Genomic DNA, 21,102 nt, shown 5'->3' with positions numbered 1-21,102 from the left:
CACTCCACCATTTCATTCATTTGCTTATATTTGGCTCCGTGCCAACCCTGTCAACATTCTGGGGGAAAAAAAATCTCTTGAATTTTGAATAAAATTGTTGACTTACAAGAGCTGACCGTTATCAAGTTTATATTTTGTACCCACAAGTAGATTGTTATGATTTCAAACTGGTTTGGAATCCACCAAACAAGATCTGTAGTTTTGAGCCAGTTTTGAGCCTTGATCCAGTTACATGTACGAAACTACTGGTCTTGATTCAGAAAGGAACTAATAACTATCTGAATTTGTTATGAGCCCGTACTTTAGCTGCTTCAAAGGGGGCATGTCATGCAGGGACTTGTTATGCAGAACAGCTCTTGTGCAGTTTACTGGTTTGACTTGTTGTGACCTGGTTAGGGACCATTAACTTTCTGTTTAAAGTAGACAAAATTTGAAATCCCAGTTACCTACTAGGAGAATGAAGCAACAAGATTTTGCGGTTTTAAACAAACATAATAAATGTTAGATAAAAACAGTTCTGTCGAAGGGTCATGAGGACTCGAAACGTCAACTCTTTTCTTCTCCTTCTTTTCGATGCTGCCAGACCTGCTGAGTTTTTCCAGGTAATTCTGTTTTTATAATAAATGTTAGTATACAAAGTCAAAGAAGTAAAACAATTTAGAATACCTATTTCTACTCTAACATTCGGAATTAACATGGCCTAAATATGAATCAGCAGGCAAATTGTGGTCGAATACATCACATAGCAAATTAAATGGCAGATATGATCAAGACAGACCCTATTGATTTGTCAGTAACCCACCCAGACGTCAATGACCACTGCGAGTCAAAAAAATCTTGTTAAAACTCTGTTTCCCTCATGAGGGATTTCAGTTCTTGGCTTTTGAAGATCTAGTGCCTGAGTTCCCTTGAAAGTTGCTCTGACTCGGACTGTCTCAATAATCGCTCACCACCCAATCATTCAATCCCTTTTCTTAAGGTTGTGTTTCACTACACAAAGCTGCACTCCTGCCTCCAATTATTGCCACACTTCCAACTCGTTTGCAGACTGCTAGCTTCACCAAGCTGGCCCTGCCTCTGGGTTTCTCTGAACCTGGCTGCACTGAGCTATAAATGGCTCCTGGAGCTTCTGTGCCCTCACTGTCTCCAACATGGAACCAGTGACCTGCTGCCTTCCCAACTCGCCAAGACTTCTGTGCCCTAACTGGTTGAAACCAGCTAACAGCTCCTGAGGCAACTCTGTGAACTGCAAACTATATGAGGCCCAAACTGCAATTCTCAGCTGCACTGAAAGGGCTTTTCTGAGCCTTAACTGCCTGGAGCCTGCTAACAGTAGCACCATTTTTGCATCCAGCCTCTTGTTCTGCTATAGTAGACTTGGATAAATTGAAATCAGAGAACCTTAAGCTCTGCCCACCTTCATGACAGCATAGCCTTTCAGTGTTCACTGAATGCTTTTAAACTAATTTAGCTCTAACTTCCAAAACAAAACATCTCTCTGTGGATTGCGCTTCTTTGCAAGCAGTGCAGAATTCACATCTCCAGCTAAGTAAGCCCACCTGCTGACTTAGAATCTTACCTTTCCAGCTGTTAACCCCTGAACACTACACTGCACAAGAAATGGCAAACATCACATCCATCTCTCTTTTTCTTGCTCTCTTTAATTTCTTTTCTCTGGAAGAGAGAGGACTGGATAGTGAGCCAGTAGAAACCTCTAAGACTTGGTGTCCCCCGCTCCCCCCCAGCATTCAGCACCACCTTTGCAGGCAAGATCAGATCTAGGGGCCATAAATATGACGGTCACTAATAATTCCAATAGCAAGTTCAGAAGAAATGTCTTTACCCAGAGTTGTTAGAATACAGACCTTGTTACTACATTAAGTAGTTGAATTGAATAGCAGAAATTTGTTGCAGAGAATAAGCTTCAGGGAGCAAGGAATGGGAGAATATATTAATGGAGTTAGATGTAGGGTAGGAGGAGGCTCATGTGAGCATAAAGATTGGCATAGATTTGTTGGGCTCACTGGCCTGTTTCTGCACAGTCAGTACTTTGTAATTTTGGCTTCTCTCCTGCTAACAAAGGCGACAAATGGATGGAGGGGATTCTGCAGTGTATTACCTTTTTTATTGTGCACTTGTATAACACTTGATCTGGGGCACTTCCCAGCACACAAGATTACAATTTAAATTTGGATTAAGTTATGGTATGTTGTATTACCTCGAACATTGGCTCCCCTCCTGCCAGCACATTGATTATTAAAATTCTCGTCCACATTTTCAAATTCTTCCATGGTCTTGCCCTTCCCTTTTTCTTTAATCTCCTCCAGCCCTACCATCCCTTTAGTTTTCTGCATTTGTCCAATTATGGTGTATCCCTGATTTTAGTCGCTTCACCATTGTTGTATGTTTAGTTCCCTAGGCCATAGGCTTCAGAATTCCATCCCTAAACCCCTACCGCTCTCTTTTCCCCTTCATGTACCTTAAAACCTACCTCTTTGTCCAAGCTTTTGGTCAGTTGTCTTCCCATCTCCTTACATGACTGTCAAATTTTTGTTTGATAATACTCCTGTTAAGCACCTTGTAGTGCTTAACGAGTAGAAGCTCTTGAGTTCTGACTAGCATTAATGGATACAAACAGTGGAAGAGAAATCAAAAGTTAGGTAATCTTAAAATATTTATGTTTGGGTTACTTGCTGTACTCTGCATTTTGGAAAAAGAAGTTGCGAATCCGCTCAGTAATATACATAATTTTTTTTAGGGTGGTAATAGTTGGTAAAACTGAGACCAGAAATGAGCCAATTTAATCCTATATAAGTCAGATATTGAAATGAAGCAACCTACTATTTAATAATATTCTACTTGAACAGATTTGATCCAGGCCAAGCCCATCATTCTTTGAAGCATTAATGGAGCAGGAATGTCCAAATGTTTTGTTTTTATGGACTCCTTCGGTACACAGCAAGGGGTTTTGAAGGCAGGTGTACGTTCTTGTAATTTTTTATATGCTTGAAATTCTGGATACAATTGATCTAACTCCTGAATTTGGCTTGTCCACCATTGAGCATAGGCACTAATGGACAAACCAGCCAGCTGGAAATGGGTTGCCTTGGATGGTGGACATGGCTTGCAGGTCTTGAATGACTCTTGCATTTGGTTTTAGAAGATGAGTTCAGTATAGTCCTAATTAATGAAGGAAGGCAGCCTTGGCTCTGCCATCTCCAAAGATTTGCACAAAATAAACTCAACCCAATTTCTTAGCATGCAATTTTCCTATAAATTGGTACTAAGTTGAGCTCATTTAGAGGTGACAAAATTTGTTGACTATATGTTTAATTGTTGTTATAGGTGATGTCTTTCTGAGATCAGTATTAAAACAGTGGCACAAAATTAAGGGAAGCATCATTTTTTTTTTTACATTCAGATTTAATTCCTTTGAATGCCTCTGGCACCCAAAGTTAAGATATTCCTATCACCATATTTTCGAAAAACCACTTCTCAAGGTGAATCAAACAGTTAAAATGCCAATAGGAACCAAAATTATTTTCAAAATATGTACTTTATTCATAAAATTTGTAAAAGTACATAAGTGCTCAAATTTGACATTACATTAAGTGTAATACTGTTCAGTTCTTTCAATACAGTATGTTACACTCAACACTTCACTGCACTTCCAGTTAACAGGTTGTATTTACATTTACATTTTCATGTCAGTTATTCTCTGGTGCATTCAGCCCCAGTGGTTTTACACAGGTTCCAACTCCTTGGTGTGCTATGGTGGGAGGGCCTTGTACGTGGCCTTTCCCCACTGAGTCTTTCTGACATCTTCCTGAGCATTAGTCCATCCTTGGAATACAACATGGCAGTGGGCAGCTCTTTGCACTGAAAGACCAGTAAGTTTCGGGCAAGCCAAAGAGCTTCTTTCAGTGAGTTGATGGTCCTCCAGCAGCAGTTGAGTTTGTCTTGGTCTTAGTGTGCCTGTCCCTGGCCATAAAATAGAGCCCTGTGTCTTAGAGCAGTTAGGAACCTGGTTGGTGTAAGAAAACCTTTAAAGGAGAGTTTATTGGTTGTAGATCTGAGTGTCACAATATTAGCTGATTCCTGTTTGTGTGAAAGTGGCTGGTTTCCCCAAACTAGCCTATTTGAATGAGTTTTCATAGGAATTAACTTGTGGATGATTACTGGTAACACAGTGCTCTGAAACTCTAGTATAGTGTGGAACAAGTGTTTCTTTCCACAGTTGACTTTGCAGTTAAAAGCACTGGCAGTGCCCAGCTCCACAGTTGCATCTATTTGCTAGGTTTGTTAAAAACAATCTGGTGACATCATTTTCTTTTCATTCACTCAGAACCTTCAAGATAACACAGCTTCAATTGTGCATTTCAGTGGAGATAAGACCGAACCAGTGTCCTGCCACTTCTTATTGCTGCTCTTCAGCCCTTCACGTTGAACTGATGCATCTGCTGGGTTAGTTGGAAATATTACAGGTAGGACAGCTTTAATCCTCCATGTGAAAATTGGAACTACGAATTGATCAAATAGTTTTTGTCATTTACAGGACTGTTTGATCTGTAATTTGCAAATGAAAGCTAATGATTTGAGTACTGTCATTGACCAGTAAAAAACTTTATACTTGCTGATTTTTGTCCATTTTGTTCAGTGCAAAAGAAGTAAAATCTGAATGAAACTAAGATTTGTTCAGCCTGAACCAGTCATCTAATGAGAAAATAAGTTTTTCCAATAAACTTTCTTCAAAATCCTAGATGCTGCTTTTGATCAGGAACCTCTGAGTAGAGAAGTGGTTTGATGAAAAATTATTCCTACAATACAGTAGGTTTGTTTGGACAAAATAGTGATGAATAATTAGATCGATTTTCATTTCTCAGAGTGAATTATAGTGCAATATCATCCATGTTTCTTGATTAGGTAAAGGAAGATGGTCAATTGAATTAAGGGGGGGAAATATGCTTTTTCTTTTGAGGCGATCTAAATTCGTGACGTTTTATAGCGTGGGACAACATTATGAAGTACTGAGTCTTAGTGGAGATTGAGTTTAAGAGCCGGCATTCTTTCATGCTGCATGTTTAACATGGCATTGTACTGCTATACAGTAATCAGTGTTTTGGGTTAGGATATTATTCATTGCATTCAACATAGAACCAGAGCATAGTTGAATAGAAGAATAGTATGGTTATAGCACAGGAGTTAGCCATTCAGACAGTCATCTCCATGCTGGCTCTCTGCAAGAGCAGCTCAGCTAGTCCCATGGTAGATATTCAAATTTTTTTGAGACTGATAAATGCAGACTACCCAGCATTTTCTTGCCAGATTGTTTAGTTTTCTTCAATATCAGAAGGAAATCTTAAATTATAATTACTGATCTATCTTTCACTTTCTTCTGTCCCACCCCTAGATCTTTCTCTTACCTGGTTTTCAGCAACTGCATGAAACTATATCAGAAACATCGATCCTTCCCTTAACCTACTTCTCTTGATCCCTTGAACTATTTGTTGCTCCAAAGGATATTGTGCTCAAAGTCAAAAATTCTTTTTAGAAGCAGTTCATATACTGACAAATCTCTTAATACTGAAGCATTGGGGATATGTCACATGTAACACATGTAATACTGGTCGGCGGTGTGTTACAGATCACTCTGAGCCCTAGTTGCTGTGGCAGCATGCAAGTTTATGTGGATGTTGTAGTCTGGAGCAATGGTAAGCGATGTTTGAGGCTTCAACTTCCTTTCCATCACATAGCTGACCAGGAATCTCTCCAGCTCTTAGTAGCCTGACATTGACGTGGGCTGGAAGGATTTGCAGGTTGATAATTGACCTATTTTGTCGTGTTATCACTGCACCTTTCTTGGACATTAAGTCCTGGAGTTGGACTCAGACCCAGAACTTCTGATTCTGAGGCAGAATCGCTATCTACTGTTATAAGACCTCCAAAATGGATGATGCTGGCTAGACACGTTTTTTTTAAAAAAAAAAACTCCCTAATCTTCTCTTGTGCTTATATAAACTTTTTAATTGCCACCTTTAAAAAAAATAAACATATAAATACTGAGTGTGACTTTATCTGTGTCCCACAGTGTTAAGAAACAGGTTTGTGGACCAATGGGTGTTGAATTGCAGTGGGGGAAAGACAATTACATGGTGTCAGCTTGACACTTCATTGAAGCAGAAAGATCTGATTCAATGTTCTGTAGTGGAATTGAGCGCACAACCTAGGTTAAATTTGATATACATTTGTAAGGAATGGCAGAAGTGCCATGTGTTGGTTTAAGGCCCTATCCACCTGTTTAGATCATATTTTTGAAGAAGGATAGAAAAGTTCTCCTCTGCACCTTGGCCAGCATTTATCTTTTAAGGAAGCACTGCCAAAACAGGTTGATGTGCACCCAGCAAGGTTCCCATTGTACTTGTCTTAAAAAAAAGTGACTGCATTTCCAAAGTAGCTTACTGGCTGTGAAGTGCTTTGGGACTTCCTGAGCATCTAAAAGGCGATTTATAAATCAAAGTTCTTCACTGATCCTCCCTCACTGGTGCTCAAAGTAATCCATGTGGCTGTAAAGGCAAGCACCCTAAATTTACATACAAAAATGCCTCAGGTCGTGCTGTTTTAGTAAATTTGATTTGTAGTGGATTTTTTTTAAATCGCAGCAACTTAACCAATTGCAATGCTGAATATTTAAATTTTAAACAAAGCAACTGCATAAATATTTATGCCTGGCACATTCTTAACTAATTGCTATATTCCTTTCTGCTTGTTTTCTGTGCTGCCCTCCAAAAAAAGTATTGCCAGCTCATCTAAGTAATGGCTCTGTGGATTCCAGTCAATCACCCACATTTTCCCCCCACCCAAAATGGGCAATGGTTATGCGAATTTGATTATCTCTGCTGCAAAGCTGTGTAATGGCAAGCATCACAGTGAGTATATATGTTTCATATGGCTGGGGAAGCAGTTGTAGTTTGTCGAGGTGAATAATCCATTCACTGGCATCAGCTGATGCAGTGTGAGTGTTTGAATACATCTCTCTGGACAGGAGTTTAATATGTGATCGATGGTCTGACTTTGGTGTCCACAGTCTCAATTTGAGTTGTTCCTCATGTTCCACTTGTGGAGCAAATGGCTCATCTTCCCTGGCCTGTCCTCAAGCAATTGAGGGTTGTCCAGATTTTCCGTGGAAGGTTGAGAGTTGGGACTTCACCGCTTGGATCAGTTACCAACTGATTGCGATCAGCCAGGAGGTGTGCCATCAAGAAGTTGGACTGTTATCAGTTTGAAGAGTATGTTCCATTAGGGGCAATGGGATTTCAGAGGGGTTACATATTTTTTTGAGATTCTATGTCCGTGGGAGTGCTACTTTAGCTTTCGGCCGATAGTGTTCTTTGAGATGGATGATTTCCCTGCGAAAATTAGGAGGTGTAACGTTTGCTCGCACAGGATGCCACTCCAGCTGTGTTGCTCTGTGTTCTAGAAATAATTCTCATGACTTCCTGGAGGTGGATATCTACCACTTTTGTGTGGTAGCTTCCGAACCACGTTGAGCAGCAGTATTCTGCTGTTGGGTAGACAAGGTGAGTGAAGCAATGTGTAGTGTGAAGTAATATCTTGAGACTGCGCATCCAGAACAATGGAGCATAAGTTCCTGGATTGTACATAGGATTTAGGAGCAGGAATAGGCCATTCAGCCCTTTTGAGCCGTCTCTGTCATTTAATAAGGTCAAGGCTAATCTGGTTATGGTTTCAACTCCATTTTCCCATCTGCCCCCCACCCCCACCTATAACCCTTGACTCCCTTGTCTATCAAAAATCTGTCGAATTTTGCCTTGAATAAATTCAATGACCCAGCCGCCACTGCTTTTTGGAAGAAAATCCCACATTATGACCCTGTGAGAGAGAAAATTTCTTCTCCATCTCTGTCTTGAATTGTAGACCTCTTATTGTTAAATTGGTGTCCCCTGGTTCTAGTCTCTTCCACAAGTGGAAACATCTAACTTGTATCTAACCGATCAAATCACGCCAGGACCTTGTATGTTTCAATAAGATCACTTCTCATTCTTCTAAATGCAATGGGTATAGCCCAATCATCTTTCTTAAGATCAGCCCCTCATCCCAGGAATGACTCGTGAACTTTCTTTGAACTGTTTCTAATGCAATAATCTTTTTTCAAATAAGGAGACCAAAACTGCACACCGTACACCACATGTGACCTCAATGCCCTGTGCAGCTGCAGTAGAAATTCCCTACTTTTATACAAAAACAAAAATAGCTGGAAAAACTCAGCAGGTCTGACAGCATCTGCAGAGAGGAACACGGTTAACGTTTTGAGTCCGTGTGACTCTTCAATGGAACTAAGAAAAAATAGAAAAGAGGTGAAATATAAGCAGGGTTGGGGGGGGTGGTGGTGGAGTAGTGCTGGATAGAGGGCCAGTGATAGGTGGAGATAACCAAAAGATGTCCTAGACAAAAGGAAAAAGAGGTGTTGAAGCTGGCGATATTATCTAAGAAATGTGATAATAAAGGTACAGATAGCCCTAGTGGGGAGGGGGGTGGGGGGGGGGGGGGGATCGAAATAGGCTAAAAGGCAGAGATCAAACAATGGATAGAAATACATTTAAAAATAATGGAAATAAGTGGGAAAAGAAAACACTATATAAATATTTGGAAAAAAGGGAGATCGGAAAGGGGGTGGGGATGGAGGAGAGAGTTCATGATCTAAAATTGTTGAACTCAATATTCAGTCTGGAAGGAACAATGCAGCAGGCCAAGGACGGACATGTGGGCATGAGAGCAGGGTGGAGTGTTGAAATGGCAAGCGACAGGGAGGTCTGGGTCATGCTTACAGACAGACCGAAGGTGTTCTGCAAAGTGGTCACCCAGTCTTTGTTTGGTCTCTCCACTGTAGAGGAAATGCTGCTTCACTTGAAAGAAGTGTTTGGTCCCTTGGACAGTGAGGAGAGGAGAAGTAAAGGGGCAGGTGTTGCACCTTCTGCGGTTGCATGAGAAGGTGCGGTGGGAGGGGTTTGAGGTGTAGGGGGTGATGGAGGAGTGGCACCTCCTACACCTCAACCCCCTCCCACGGCACCTTCCCAGGCAACCGCAGAAGGTGCAACACCTGCCCCTTTACTTCTCCCCTCTCCTCACCGTCCAAGGGCAAGTAACTCGGTAAGTAACATTCGTGCCACAAAATGTCAGGCAATGACCATCTCTAACAAGAAAGAATCTAACCATTGTCCCTTGACATTCAGTGGCATTACCATCACTGAATCCTGCACTATCGACCTCTTCGGGGTTACCATTGACCAGAAACTGAATTGAACTAGACTAGCCACCTAATTCTGTGACTACAAAAGCAGGTCAGGCGAGGAATCCTGCAGTGAGTAACTCCCCTCCTAACTCCCCAAAGCCTGTCCACCATCTACAAGGCATAAGTCAGGAGTGTGATGGAATACTCTCCACTGGCCTGGTTGAGTGCAGCTCCAAGACCACTGAAGAAGTTGACACCATCCAAGACAAATTAGTTTGCTTGATTGGCACCCCTTTTGCAAACATTCACTTCCTCCTCCAACGAACACTAGCACCAGTGTGTACCATTTACAAGATGCACTGCAGAAGCTCACCAAGGCTCCTTTGGCAGCACCTCCCAAACCCATGACCACTACCGTCTAGAAGGACAAGGTCAGCAGACACATGGGAACACCACCACCTGGAAGTTTCCCTCCAAGCCACTCACCATCCTGACTTGGAAATATATCACCGTTCCTTCACTATCGCTGGGTCAAAATCCTGGAACTCCCTCTCTAACAGCACTGTGGGTGTACCTACACCACAAAAAGACAGCCCACCACCATCACCTCAACCAATTAGGGATGAGCAATAAACACTGGCCTAGCCAGCAATGCCCACATCCCATAAAAGAATTTTTTAAAAAAAAGGCCCCAGCACTAATTCCTAAGGCACTCCACTTGTTACAGCTTGCCAATCTGAAAAATATGCATTCATCCTACTCTCTGCTTCCTGTTAGCTAATCAATCCTTATCCATGGCAATATGTTACCCCCTACACTATGTAATCTTTTTTAATGCGGCACATTAACAAATGCCTTCTGGCAATCCAAGTGCACCACATTTACAGATTCCCCTTTATCCACCTTGCTTGTTACTTCCTCAAAAAATTCTAATGAATTAGTTAAACACGATTCCCCTTTCACAAAACTATTTGACTCTGCCTGATCAAATTATGATTCTCTAAGTATCCTGACAAAACACCTTTGATGGTGAATGAATAATAGCCCTGATTCTTGCATTCCTTGTGACACATGTTCAGCCAACTGGCCTGTAGTTTCCTGCTCTCTGTCTCCCTCCTTTCTTGAATAAAGGTGTTACTTTAGCTATTTTCCAACCCACTGGGACCCTTGCAGAATCTAAGGAATTTTGGAAGATTATAACCTATGCATCTACTTTCTCTGTAGCCACTTCTTTTAAGACCAACTTTATCCCCTTCTCAGCTGTTGCCAAGTTTGCTGTGACTAACTTTTCCATTGTCCAACGTTATGCCACTCAGCGCACACCTAAGATTGAATGTGTGATCATTGTATGTTTGGCTGCTCAATAAGCTGTTGGGAACCACTGCACTGCCTTTTTGTGAAAAGGAAGAGCTTGCTACTCTAGAAGAACTTACAATTGAGAGGAAGGTGGTGTTGGAGAGGCTATCTTTACTTAAAATAGATAAGGTACCGGGACTGGATGAGATACATCCAAGGGCACTGAGGGAAGTCGGTGGAAATTGCAGAGGTACCTAGTTATAATCTTCCAGTCTTCCTTGGATATGGGAGATGCCAGAGGATTGGAGAATTGCGAATGTTACACCCTTGTTCAAAAAGGGGTGCAAGGATAAAGCCAGAAACTACAGGACAGTCAGTTTGACTTCAGTGGTAGGGAAACTTCGGGAAACTACAGTCCAGGATACAATCAATAATCACTTAGACAAGTGCAGATTAATTAAGGAAAGCCAGCATGGATTCATCAAGGGAAAATCATGTTGAACTAACTTGCTGATATTTTTTGAGGACTTAACAGAAGGTTGATGAAGGAAATGCTGCTATGTGGTGTATGTGGATTTTCAAAAGGCATTTGATACAGTGCCACACAACAGACTTTTGAGCAAAACTATAGGTCATGGACTAAAAGGGAAAGTAGGCACTTGGATAAGAAATTGGCTGAGTGACAGGAAACAGTAGTGATAAATGGTTGTTTTTCAGATTGGAGGAAGATTTGTAGTGATATATATTAATGACCTAGACTGTGGTGTGCAGGGCATGATTTCAAAATTTGCAAATGATTCGAAGATTGGAAATGTCAACTGTGATGGGGATATTCTTGAACTTCAAAAGGACATAGACATTTTGGTGAATTGGGCAGATGAAGTTCAATGCAGGGAAGTGAGGTGATTTGATTTGGCAGGGAAGATATGGTGAGACGTTATCAAATAAAGGGAGAGCCTCTAAAGGAGGTGCAGGAACAGAGGGACCTTGGTGTATATGTGGCAGGGCATGTTGAGGGAGCAGTTAATAAAGCATATAGTATCTTATGTTTTATTAATAGGGGCATTGAGTACAAGACTAAGGAATTCATGTTGAATTAGTATAAGACACTAGTTAGTTCTCATCTGGAGCACTGCGTCCAGTTCTGAGCACCATACTTGAGGAAGAATGTGAAGGCATTGGAGAGAGTACAGAGGAGATTCACAAGAATGATCCTGGGATGAAGAACTATTGGTATGAGGATAGATTGGAGAGGCTGGGGCTGTTTTCCTTGGAGAAAAGAAGGCTGAGAGGGTACTTGATAAAGGTATTCAAGATCCTGAGGGGTATGGACAGGGTAAATAGTGAGAAACTGTTCCCACTCGTGAACATCAGGAACCAGAGGGCACAGATTCAAAAAAATTGGCAAAAGGAGTAAATGTGTCGAGGAAAAATTTTTTTCACTGAGGGTGGCTGGAGGCTGGAACAAACTTCCTGAAAGAAAGGTGGAGGCAGATTTGATCGAGGTATTCAAAAGGGAATTGGATTGCTACCTGAAGAATGTGCAAGGTTACAGGGATAAGGCAGGAGAGTGGGACTAGGTGGAATGCTCTTTCAGAGATCAATGGGCTGAATGGCCGCCTCCTGCACTGTAAGGATAGAATGGCTATATTCAGTTGTATTAAAACGGAATAAAACCAAAAAAATCTGATGATAGGTCATCTTGAACTGAAACATTAACCCTGTTTCTCTGCACAGGTGCTGCCTGATCTGCTGAGCATTTGCAGCAGCTTTTTTAATTTCAGATTCCAGCATCCATGGTATTTTGCTTTTACATTAATTTGGAAGTTGGATTTCCATTTTAGGTGATCATTGTGACATAGTTGTGTTGCATGCCACCAGTGCTGAGACTGAGTTAGCCAGTCAGTTTAGCTAGTAACTCAAGGGGTTAAACCTTTCTCAGTGTGATCTTTCATTATGAAAGCTAATATATCTTTCAGTTGTTTTTATTGATCTTTCTTCGAGTTCTGGCTGGAAATAAGTTTTGGGGCAAAGTCATGTCATCTACGCTAATTTGTCAAAGGAGATTAGTATTAAAATATAGTTATAACCTAGAAACGATATTATAGTTCATGACTATTTGTGATCCACTCAAGCTTATGGTGGTTACTGAATATTTGGAATGCCAAGCACTGCAAATGGAATGTCCCCAAGGCCATTTCGTGATGGTTAGTGATCACTTTATAGACTGTGTTTGAACTGTGACACAATATTCTATTTGACTTGGATGTGACATAAATTACCCCCACCAAACTTGTTTTTCCACTTGTACTTTAGTGATGTTGTAATCTGTTGCTGAAACAGCTTTCTGCAGAATTTGCAAGTCCTTTTTTGATGGGCTATATTCAATTCAGCCTCTACAATGTCAATTTTTAACATTCCTTTTTACAGCCGTTAACATCGTTCATATGATTTTATAATATTTATAATAAACATTTTTACTGTCTACTCACATCTAGTCATAAATTCAACCTGCAGCATTGAATAATACAATGAGAAGCTATATTAAGAATGCCTAAAGACAGTTTGTAGGCATGTGGAGCGAATTCCTTTGACAATTAAACTTGGACCACAACTCCATATCTTCGTAGGACATATCCTGTCTCTGTATTTTAAATGAAAGCAAAATACTGCGGATGCTGGAAATCTGAAATAAAAACACAAAATGCTGGAAAAACTTAGCAGGTCTGGCAGCATCTGTGGAGAGAGGAAGAGTTGCCAGACCTGTTGAGTCTTTCCCGCATTTTGTTTTTATTTCGGTATTTTAAATGTTGCACTTGGGCTGGACTAAAGTAAAATATTAATGTGATTGTTTATAATTTAATGTTACCTGGAATTTAGTAAAATTTCAACAGGTAGATAATGATTTGAATTTTGATCTCTAATCTTTTAAAGTAAAAGTTTTATGCAACAGCATGGTGTTCACAAAACAGCTCTTGGGTTTTGTCACCTATTATACTCATGGAAGTTGAAGATTAAACTTTTCAAACAGCAGCTTTAAAGGAACAATGAATGACTGTAGTTAACTTGTTAGATCTCAAGATTTCAGCATAGATAATGTTGATGTTTTTACTTGTAGTCTGTGTTGCTTTGCCTGACCTAAATGAGATCTGGCCAGATCATTCAGGAAAGCATGTTCAAATCTGAATATTGAGTGGTCTGAAGGTAATTGGACATGAATTGTAGTGTGATACAATGTTAATAGGTTTCTTTGCTTTCTCCCCCACTCCCACTCTCTGTTCCATCCCCGCTACCTCCCCTCCCAAAATCCCCCACAAAGTATTTACCCGATAGTGAGGGTGAAGAGGTCAGGATTTTCTTTGACGTCTCCACTCGTGCTTCTTTGGCCACCAGTGGAGTGCAGGAAAGTTTCATTTGACTTTGCTTTCATTCAGGATATCACTAGACTTTTCCACAGTAGTATAACTGAAATACGGAACATAAAACCTTCAGCATCATATAAAGCCTTTCAAATGCATGAGCAACAATTCGTAGTCAGTGATGTCTTAATGTTCTGTAGTATGTCTACTTGATGGCTCAGAAACAGGCTGCAATGGTGTGTCATTGAGCCAGAAAGACCTCTGCTTTAATCCTGGTTTTGTACTGAGGTAGCTGACCCCCTAGTGGAAGTGGCATAATTGGCCTAATTTTTATATTGATTTTGCTGAAGTAAGCCTAATTCCTGCTATTTTACTGTCAGTTGATTTCTGCCAGATGTGTGTCTAAGTGAATTTATGGGTGAAGTTTGGATGTAGCTTATGTAACATTATATATTGCGCTGTTGCAGGTTTGATTTGAAGGTCAGAGGAAAAACCAATCTCTAATATAGGAATTTAAGTTAACTTTTGCACAAGTCTCTGTTCAGAGCCACCTTTACCAGTTTTCCAGCAACACTTTCTCTTGCCAAGGCTTGATATAGCATATAATTTTGAATGTCTAAAGGCACATCAGTATGTTACAAGAAATGCCCAGCCCCTCTAACAATTGCACTGTTAGAAATCGCAAGTCATTTGTTAGCAATTAAACTGCCACATGAACTAAGAAAAATAATGACTATAATTAACTGGAATGTATCTAGTTGATAGAAATCTAGCGTCATAGAAATTTCTCTAGCATTCTCCCAGTCATCTCAAATTTTTGAAACTGCATTTCAGGGACAACGTGCTATTCTAGCTCTTCAGTTGATATATGTAGGTTGAGGCATGAAGTGTGTATTAAGGTCTGCTTCACATGGGAACAAGGTTATTGTGCAAGTATTTGGGGTTCAAGATGGTGGGAAGCAAGCTTGAAGAATAAAGGTGGAGATCAAACTCTTAGCAAGGCTTTCTATTATTATGATTGAGTGTAGAAGTTAACAGAACAAGTGCATTTGTTAAACTTCATTGATTTCATGACAGAACCAAGCTGTAATCTTTAGCATTCAATGTATGTACAACTGTACAGCTTTTTAAATTATAAACATGCAATTTCATCCCTTGTTCATGTTTCAAAATTAAGCTGAAAAAGGATGAAGTGAAAAATAGGTTGTTGTTTCGAGCAAGTATTAATTTAAGTGCTGTGCATGTTACTACCTATCAAGGTTATTCGCAGAATTGGTTTGTCCACCCTGTTGAAGTTTTTTTTAATACAGCAGTGGTTTTCAAAGTTTTGAGAGAGTGAGTTGCTTCCTTTAGATATTGACTCACCTTTGTCCCAATTTATAGAAGATGCCCTCATTGCAAAAAATATTAAGTATACAGAAATGACATGCCTGCAAGTCTAAAAATATATTAAAAATTAGTCTGATGACTTGATGAACTCAAGTTTGGAAATAAGATGTTATATTGTAAATGATTATTAATTTAAAAATCATAAGACCAGATGATGCCACCTTTTCTCTTAATCTACTTCCCAAAAACATAAAGACAGTGCCAGCTGCTCTTGAGGTTGTTAGAAGACTTGCCTTTGTGATTTTGGAAATGCTTGGTGTATTAGTGTCCTCTGAGGCTGTTGGACCTGCAGAATTCCTCTGACCACTACGGCTGTTCTCTAGCAGTTTCCCTTTCCCCTCAGCTCCCTGGCTCACTGTTCAGTTATAGTGCATCATCTCTCGTAGCTAATTGGAAGAATTGAAACTGTTCTCCCCCATTTTAGTGGTCTTGGGGCCACCTATATAACCTAATCTTCTCCCTCTCAGATTCAGAATGGGCATAGTGTATTATGTTTGAATCCAATAAATGCAAGAGCAGCCAATTCTCATTATGTTTATACTTTTGGGACATAGACTCAGCTGGCTGTCTTCATATTATGAAAAACTGCAGGTGGTGACGATAGCAAGAGGCTGGCTGCTTGATTTTTCTGATGAATGGGAGGAAATAGCCTCAGGATTATATTGTGCAGGATAGCGCAGAGAAATTAACGTCGGATTGGTGGTGGTAGTTGAAGGAATGCATTTGGGATTCATGTTTTGAAGGTCCTTTTGAAATAAGGTGCATTTTGCAAGGATTTGCATAATTTGAAGATGGATTGTGAAAAATGAACATTAACACAAGATTGTAAAATGGTTTATATGTGTTATATGCATATTTTGAGCAGAAAATGTCCGACTCCATTGAACCAGCTATTGCCTGTTTGAGATATAAAGGGATAAAAAAAATTCTTATTGACAATCTTGGGATATTTCAGTTCAGTAATGTATAGGCACCGTTCAGATAAGTAAATTGCTCATTGTGTTTCTCATGATCAGTAAAAAGCAAGATGGCAGCTGAGTTGGGAAGGAAATTTCAACTCAACAAAGCTTTCTATTCACTAAAGCCTGCAACTAAATTGCAACTGTTGCTGTAACATCAATTATGGGAAGCACTGACATAAAACCCTAAACAAAATGTCTGACAGGAAACAGGGTTTGTGAACAAGAAGTACACGCCAAATGAAAGATATTTAATGTATAGATTCAGCAATATAGGCCATGATGCATTTACATTAAACATATCAGGAGCAGCTACTATTTGTGTTTGTGTAACGCTCCTCACCCAAATGATGTAGGCTTTACAGATAGTGGCCAAGGGACAGGCATTGTCCAGAAAGTAGAAAGTAGGAATGTGGGAGGCAAGACATAGTCAGAAAGCAAAGCCTTCAGGATGCTTTGAAGGGCAAGCAAGGATGCAGGGTAGGTATGGATTTCTGATCTGCCAGAACAAATATGGAATAAGAATTCCTGCTTGCAGTCTGCAGGGTGAGGGGCAAGTTGAGGACTGGAGCGATCCTGAATTTATAGGGGAGGGTGAATTTTGTAGAATGAATGATGAAAAAGGCAGATTTAGCGATGGTTTTGTGTAAATTCTGGTAAAACCCAATTCAACCATTGCTGATCTGAGGATTAACACTGAAATATTGTGCTTAAACATTTCAGTTTCCGTATTGATACAGAAGCAGCTGTATTATTAATAGTACAGCAAACAGCCAATTCAAGGTTTTTTAATAATATTCAGAAGTAAATGGAATTTTACAATATTTTTATTAAAACAGCCTGAATAAGGAAGTAGGAATTTGGATGCTTCAAAGTAATTTGCATATCAGATTTTAAGGCACACTGGCTGCATGTATATATTAGCTCCCCTGGTATCAAACCATAATTGTAATTGATGCATGATTTCATGTGGAGAAAGTAATTTTTTTGTTTTCATTTCAGTTGCCAACTAATCGGCACACACAAAATGAAAGACAGGATTTTAATTGCAAGTCAGGGAACTGGCAGATTGTAAGGTTTGCGGATTTTTTTTGTATGGCTAGTTTCACAGTTGCAGTTTGATATTGGTGCATCAAGACGGTGCTCAGGATGTGTACAGTTAAGTAGCTAAGGGAATACATTGAATCCGATGGGTTGACAGCTTCTCAAAAGAAGCTGCCACAGACGGTTTTCAATTTATGCAAAATGTAACACTGTCAATGTTGCATGTTCCATTTTTGCCTTATTTTGTTGCTGTAATATTCCATTGAATTTGAAAATTACATGTCAGTAATATAAAGTGCAAAGTGGTATTGTGACATTTTGAAGTGGAAGTTAACTAGAAACATTAAAACAGTGTTATATTTACTCTTAGGATAAAATTGTGGGTTTTGGTGTCTTGTATAGTTGGAAGTTTTTATATTATGATATTCCACGTCCCAGTTTGATCTTGGGAGCACATTTGTGACGTTAAAGCTCACAGATGCAGCTCACTAGGCTATAGAGTGGTAGGATTTATTTTTCTGCATCTCTCCCTGAACCCACATGTATTACCTATTTGATTTCAAACATGCAACAGCAAAGGCCAGGCCTATTCTGAGGATACAACGTAACCATGACAATAGAATCCCAGAACAAATTTCTTGGTCACCAACTTTCATGATGTAGGATGTCCTTAAGTGCTTAAGTCAATGGAGGTACTTTTCAAGTGTAGTCAGTATGGTGATGAAAGAAAGTAGGACAGCCAAATTGCACAAGTCACAACAGCAATGAAATAAGTGATCAGATAATCTGATTTGGCACTCTTGCTCAGAGAAAGCAAGATCCCTGGAGCCCTCTTTCAAAAGATCCCTGGAGCCCTCTTTCAAAAGATCCCTGGAGCCCTCTTTCAAAAGATCCCTGGAGCCCTCTTTCAAAAGATCCCTGGAGCCCTCTTTCAAAAGATCCCTGGAGCCCTCTTTCAAAAGATCCCTGGAGCCCTCTTTCAAAAGATCCCTGGAGCCCTCTTTCAAAAGATCCCTGGAGCCCTCTTTCAAAAGATCCCTGGAGCCCTCTTTCAAAAGATCCCTGGAGCCCTCTTTCAAAAGATCCCTGGAGCCCTCTTTCAAAAGATCCCTGGAGCCCTCTTTCAAAAGATCCCTGGAGCCCTCTTTCAAAAGATCCCTGGAGCCCTCTTTCAAAAGATCCCTGGAGCCCTCTTTCAAAAGATCCCTGGAGCCCTCTTTCAAAAGATCCCTGGAGCCCTCTTTCAAAAGATCCCTAGAGCCCCTTTTTTTTTGTCAACCTGCTAGGGCGGATGGGGCTTCAGTTTAAAGTCTCATCCCCCAAGATGCCATCTCCGACTGCAGCACTGCTGCCTGCACCCTGCTTCACACCAAGCTGTGTTCATCCATTTGCACCCATACTCACTGACGTACATTTGTCCCTCACATGGTCCGAGAACACGCAATTTAGAAACCTCATCCTTATTTACAAATCCCTTCATGCCTTTGCTTCTCATCATCTTTGTAACCTCCTCCATCTCTCCCTACATTCTTGCTCCTCCTGGCTGAGAAGTTTGTGTTCTTCTGACTCTGGCTTCTTGAGCATTCTGATTTCCTTTGCCCCTCAAGTTACATCCATACCTTAAGACGCCTTGCCCCTAAGCTCTGGAATGCCCTGTCTAAACCTCTCCACTAACCCTTTTAAGAAGTTCCTGACAATCTACTACTTTGACCTACACTAGTATCTTATGACTTTGTGTGGAATTTTGTTTGATGCTCCTGTAAAATGCTATATGATTTTTGACTATGTTAAAGGCATTTTTTAAATACAAGTATCTATTGAAGCACTCCCTCAGTATGGAACTGAAATGTCAGCCAAGGTTATACACTCCTTCTCTAAAGTGGAGCTCGAACTCATGAACTGACGGAGACAAGAGCTATATCTGTGCAAAGGCTGACACCTATGACTGTGGAATATTATGCTTTTTCAATTTTGAGCTGTTCTACTTGAAAACATGTGGGGAGAAGATCTAATCTCTCATTTTGTGTACTGATTAAAATAATGAAACTCTGAAAAGAAGCATGAAAATTTTTGTCATAATTGTGAGGTTGTAAAAGCCTGTTGCATTTTATTTAGGAGTCAACTGAATGTGAGGTGCTTGGATAAGGAACTGACTAGCTGAGTCAGAAGTAGCATGAAATTGGATTTTAATGAGAACGCTTTAGGATGAATTATCATTCAATGACTGCAAATATTGTTTTTGGATTTAATTAAAAGGTGGTGTTTCTCAGCTCCTGATCAGTTCCAACTGCTACCGTGCAGTATAGCATTTGAAAATCCCTTCCATCTTTATGAAATAGATTCAACTCATTTCAACTCAAGGTGTTTGGCTCAATAGAAATGTGACACATATGAAGAACTCCCCTAATGAGCAAGTTCTATGACTGGTGTGTTGCTTTTTTTTTTACAATTTTGGATATATCTCTCCAAAATGGCTGGATCATGAAAGCAGATCACCTATGTACCACAGCACCCATTTGACATGAATGGATGCTCTGATCCACTTATTTAATTTTGGTCATCTAGTTCAGGTGATCATTTTGTCTGTAACCTGGGAGGAAGGATATCCAGCAGTCCTGCTGCCACTTCAAATCAGTGTGCCACTTCTTAAAGGGAAGTTTTTCTTTTCATTGGTGTGCGAAAAGTGTCTCTAGAGCAATAGGCACAGCAATATCCAGAGCACACTGATTTTTAGTTACTGCCCCAGAGATGCTTGTTGAATATGCTAAGACCAGGGAAGAGATGGGTGGCATGCCAGATAAATCAGCTGTAGAGCTGCCAGCTATCCAGAATTACAGATTAGTGTGTGTGACTTGCAGTGTCATTTTATGCTCCTCTTTGAGATTGTAAGGAAACGCCCACTTGGATTTCTTGGAAGTGTTGGTGGAAGATCAGAGCACAGCCTTTTCTGGCAGAGAGAGCAGTGTGTGTGGCTGGTGCGAAAATAATTCAAGAGGACACTGGAAAATTCCAGTTTCTTTGTCCTCCACCTGAAACAAGTCCATACCTGCCAGTGAGCAAGAACATTTTTTAAATTCTGAGAACAAAGCCGCTCAACTACCAAGGACTCTTAGTTTTTTTATGACGTAAATCCAATAACATTTGCAAACTGTGATAAAGCAATAATGTGACCAAGCCTCCAGGAATACATCCCACCAATGTTGGCAGCTCTCATTGCAACAATGACTGGATGCTGTTTCCAGGCTGTAAACGCGAGTTGTCCAGGTGAAAACTGCACTTTGATCCTTTCCCTGAACACAAGCGCAAATGACCTGCTACTCATCTTTATGCAGTTAAATGCTTTTTCCTTAAGTTTCATACTTTCTCTAACTACTTTAGTTAAGCATGGATGGTGGGTCCCCCTTTAGAAATTTTCTTTTATAGTGGAAATATACTTATTCTGAGTATTCTGAAAAATCTCATTTAAATGTGTGCCATTGCTTCTGTATTGATCTATCCCCTAGCCTAGTATCCCTGTTCACTTCAGCTAGCTCAGCTTTCATGCTCACATAGTTGCCCTTATTCAAGTTTAAAATACTAGTCTTAGACCCACTCTTCTCCCTTTCAAACTGAATGTAAAATTCAATCATATTCTGGTCGCTGCTACCTGGGGGTGCCTTTATCTAGAGTTCATTAATCTTGTTACACTACACAATACCAAATCTAATAACCTGTGCTCTGGCTGATTCCAGAACATGCTGCCCTAAGAAACTATATTGAAAGCATTCTATGAACTCCTCATCCAGGCTACAACTGCCAATCTGAT

The 21,102-nt window shown here is 40.2% G+C and overlaps 1 protein-coding gene across 5 annotated transcripts in view; it reads left to right on the top strand.

The window, feature by feature from the left end:
- Positions 1–21,102, top strand: part of csk (C-terminal Src kinase) — a 133,460-nt gene that overhangs the window by 31,622 nt on the left and 80,736 nt on the right. For 2 of the 5 annotated variants that reach the window (XM_041178471.1, XM_041178470.1), the window contains exon 2: positions 4,346–4,484. The exons of 2 other annotated variants lie outside the window; for them this stretch is intronic. Coding sequence is in view for 1 of the 3 variants with exons in the window: in XM_041178469.1 (XP_041034403.1) it covers positions 6,912–6,926; positions 17,256–17,329 (89 nt within the window). In the remaining 2 variants the exon portion in view is untranslated. Of the gene's footprint in view, positions 1–4,345; positions 4,485–6,896; positions 6,927–17,255; positions 17,330–21,102 lie in introns of those variants that run through there. One more of the 5 variants, XM_041178469.1, reaches the window with a different exon arrangement.

This window comes from Carcharodon carcharias, chromosome 32, assembly GCF_017639515.1.
Source record: "Carcharodon carcharias isolate sCarCar2 chromosome 32, sCarCar2.pri, whole genome shotgun sequence".
Taxonomy (NCBI): domain Eukaryota; kingdom Metazoa; phylum Chordata; class Chondrichthyes; order Lamniformes; family Lamnidae; genus Carcharodon; species Carcharodon carcharias.
This window is presented reverse-complemented; position numbering and strand designations above follow the sequence as displayed.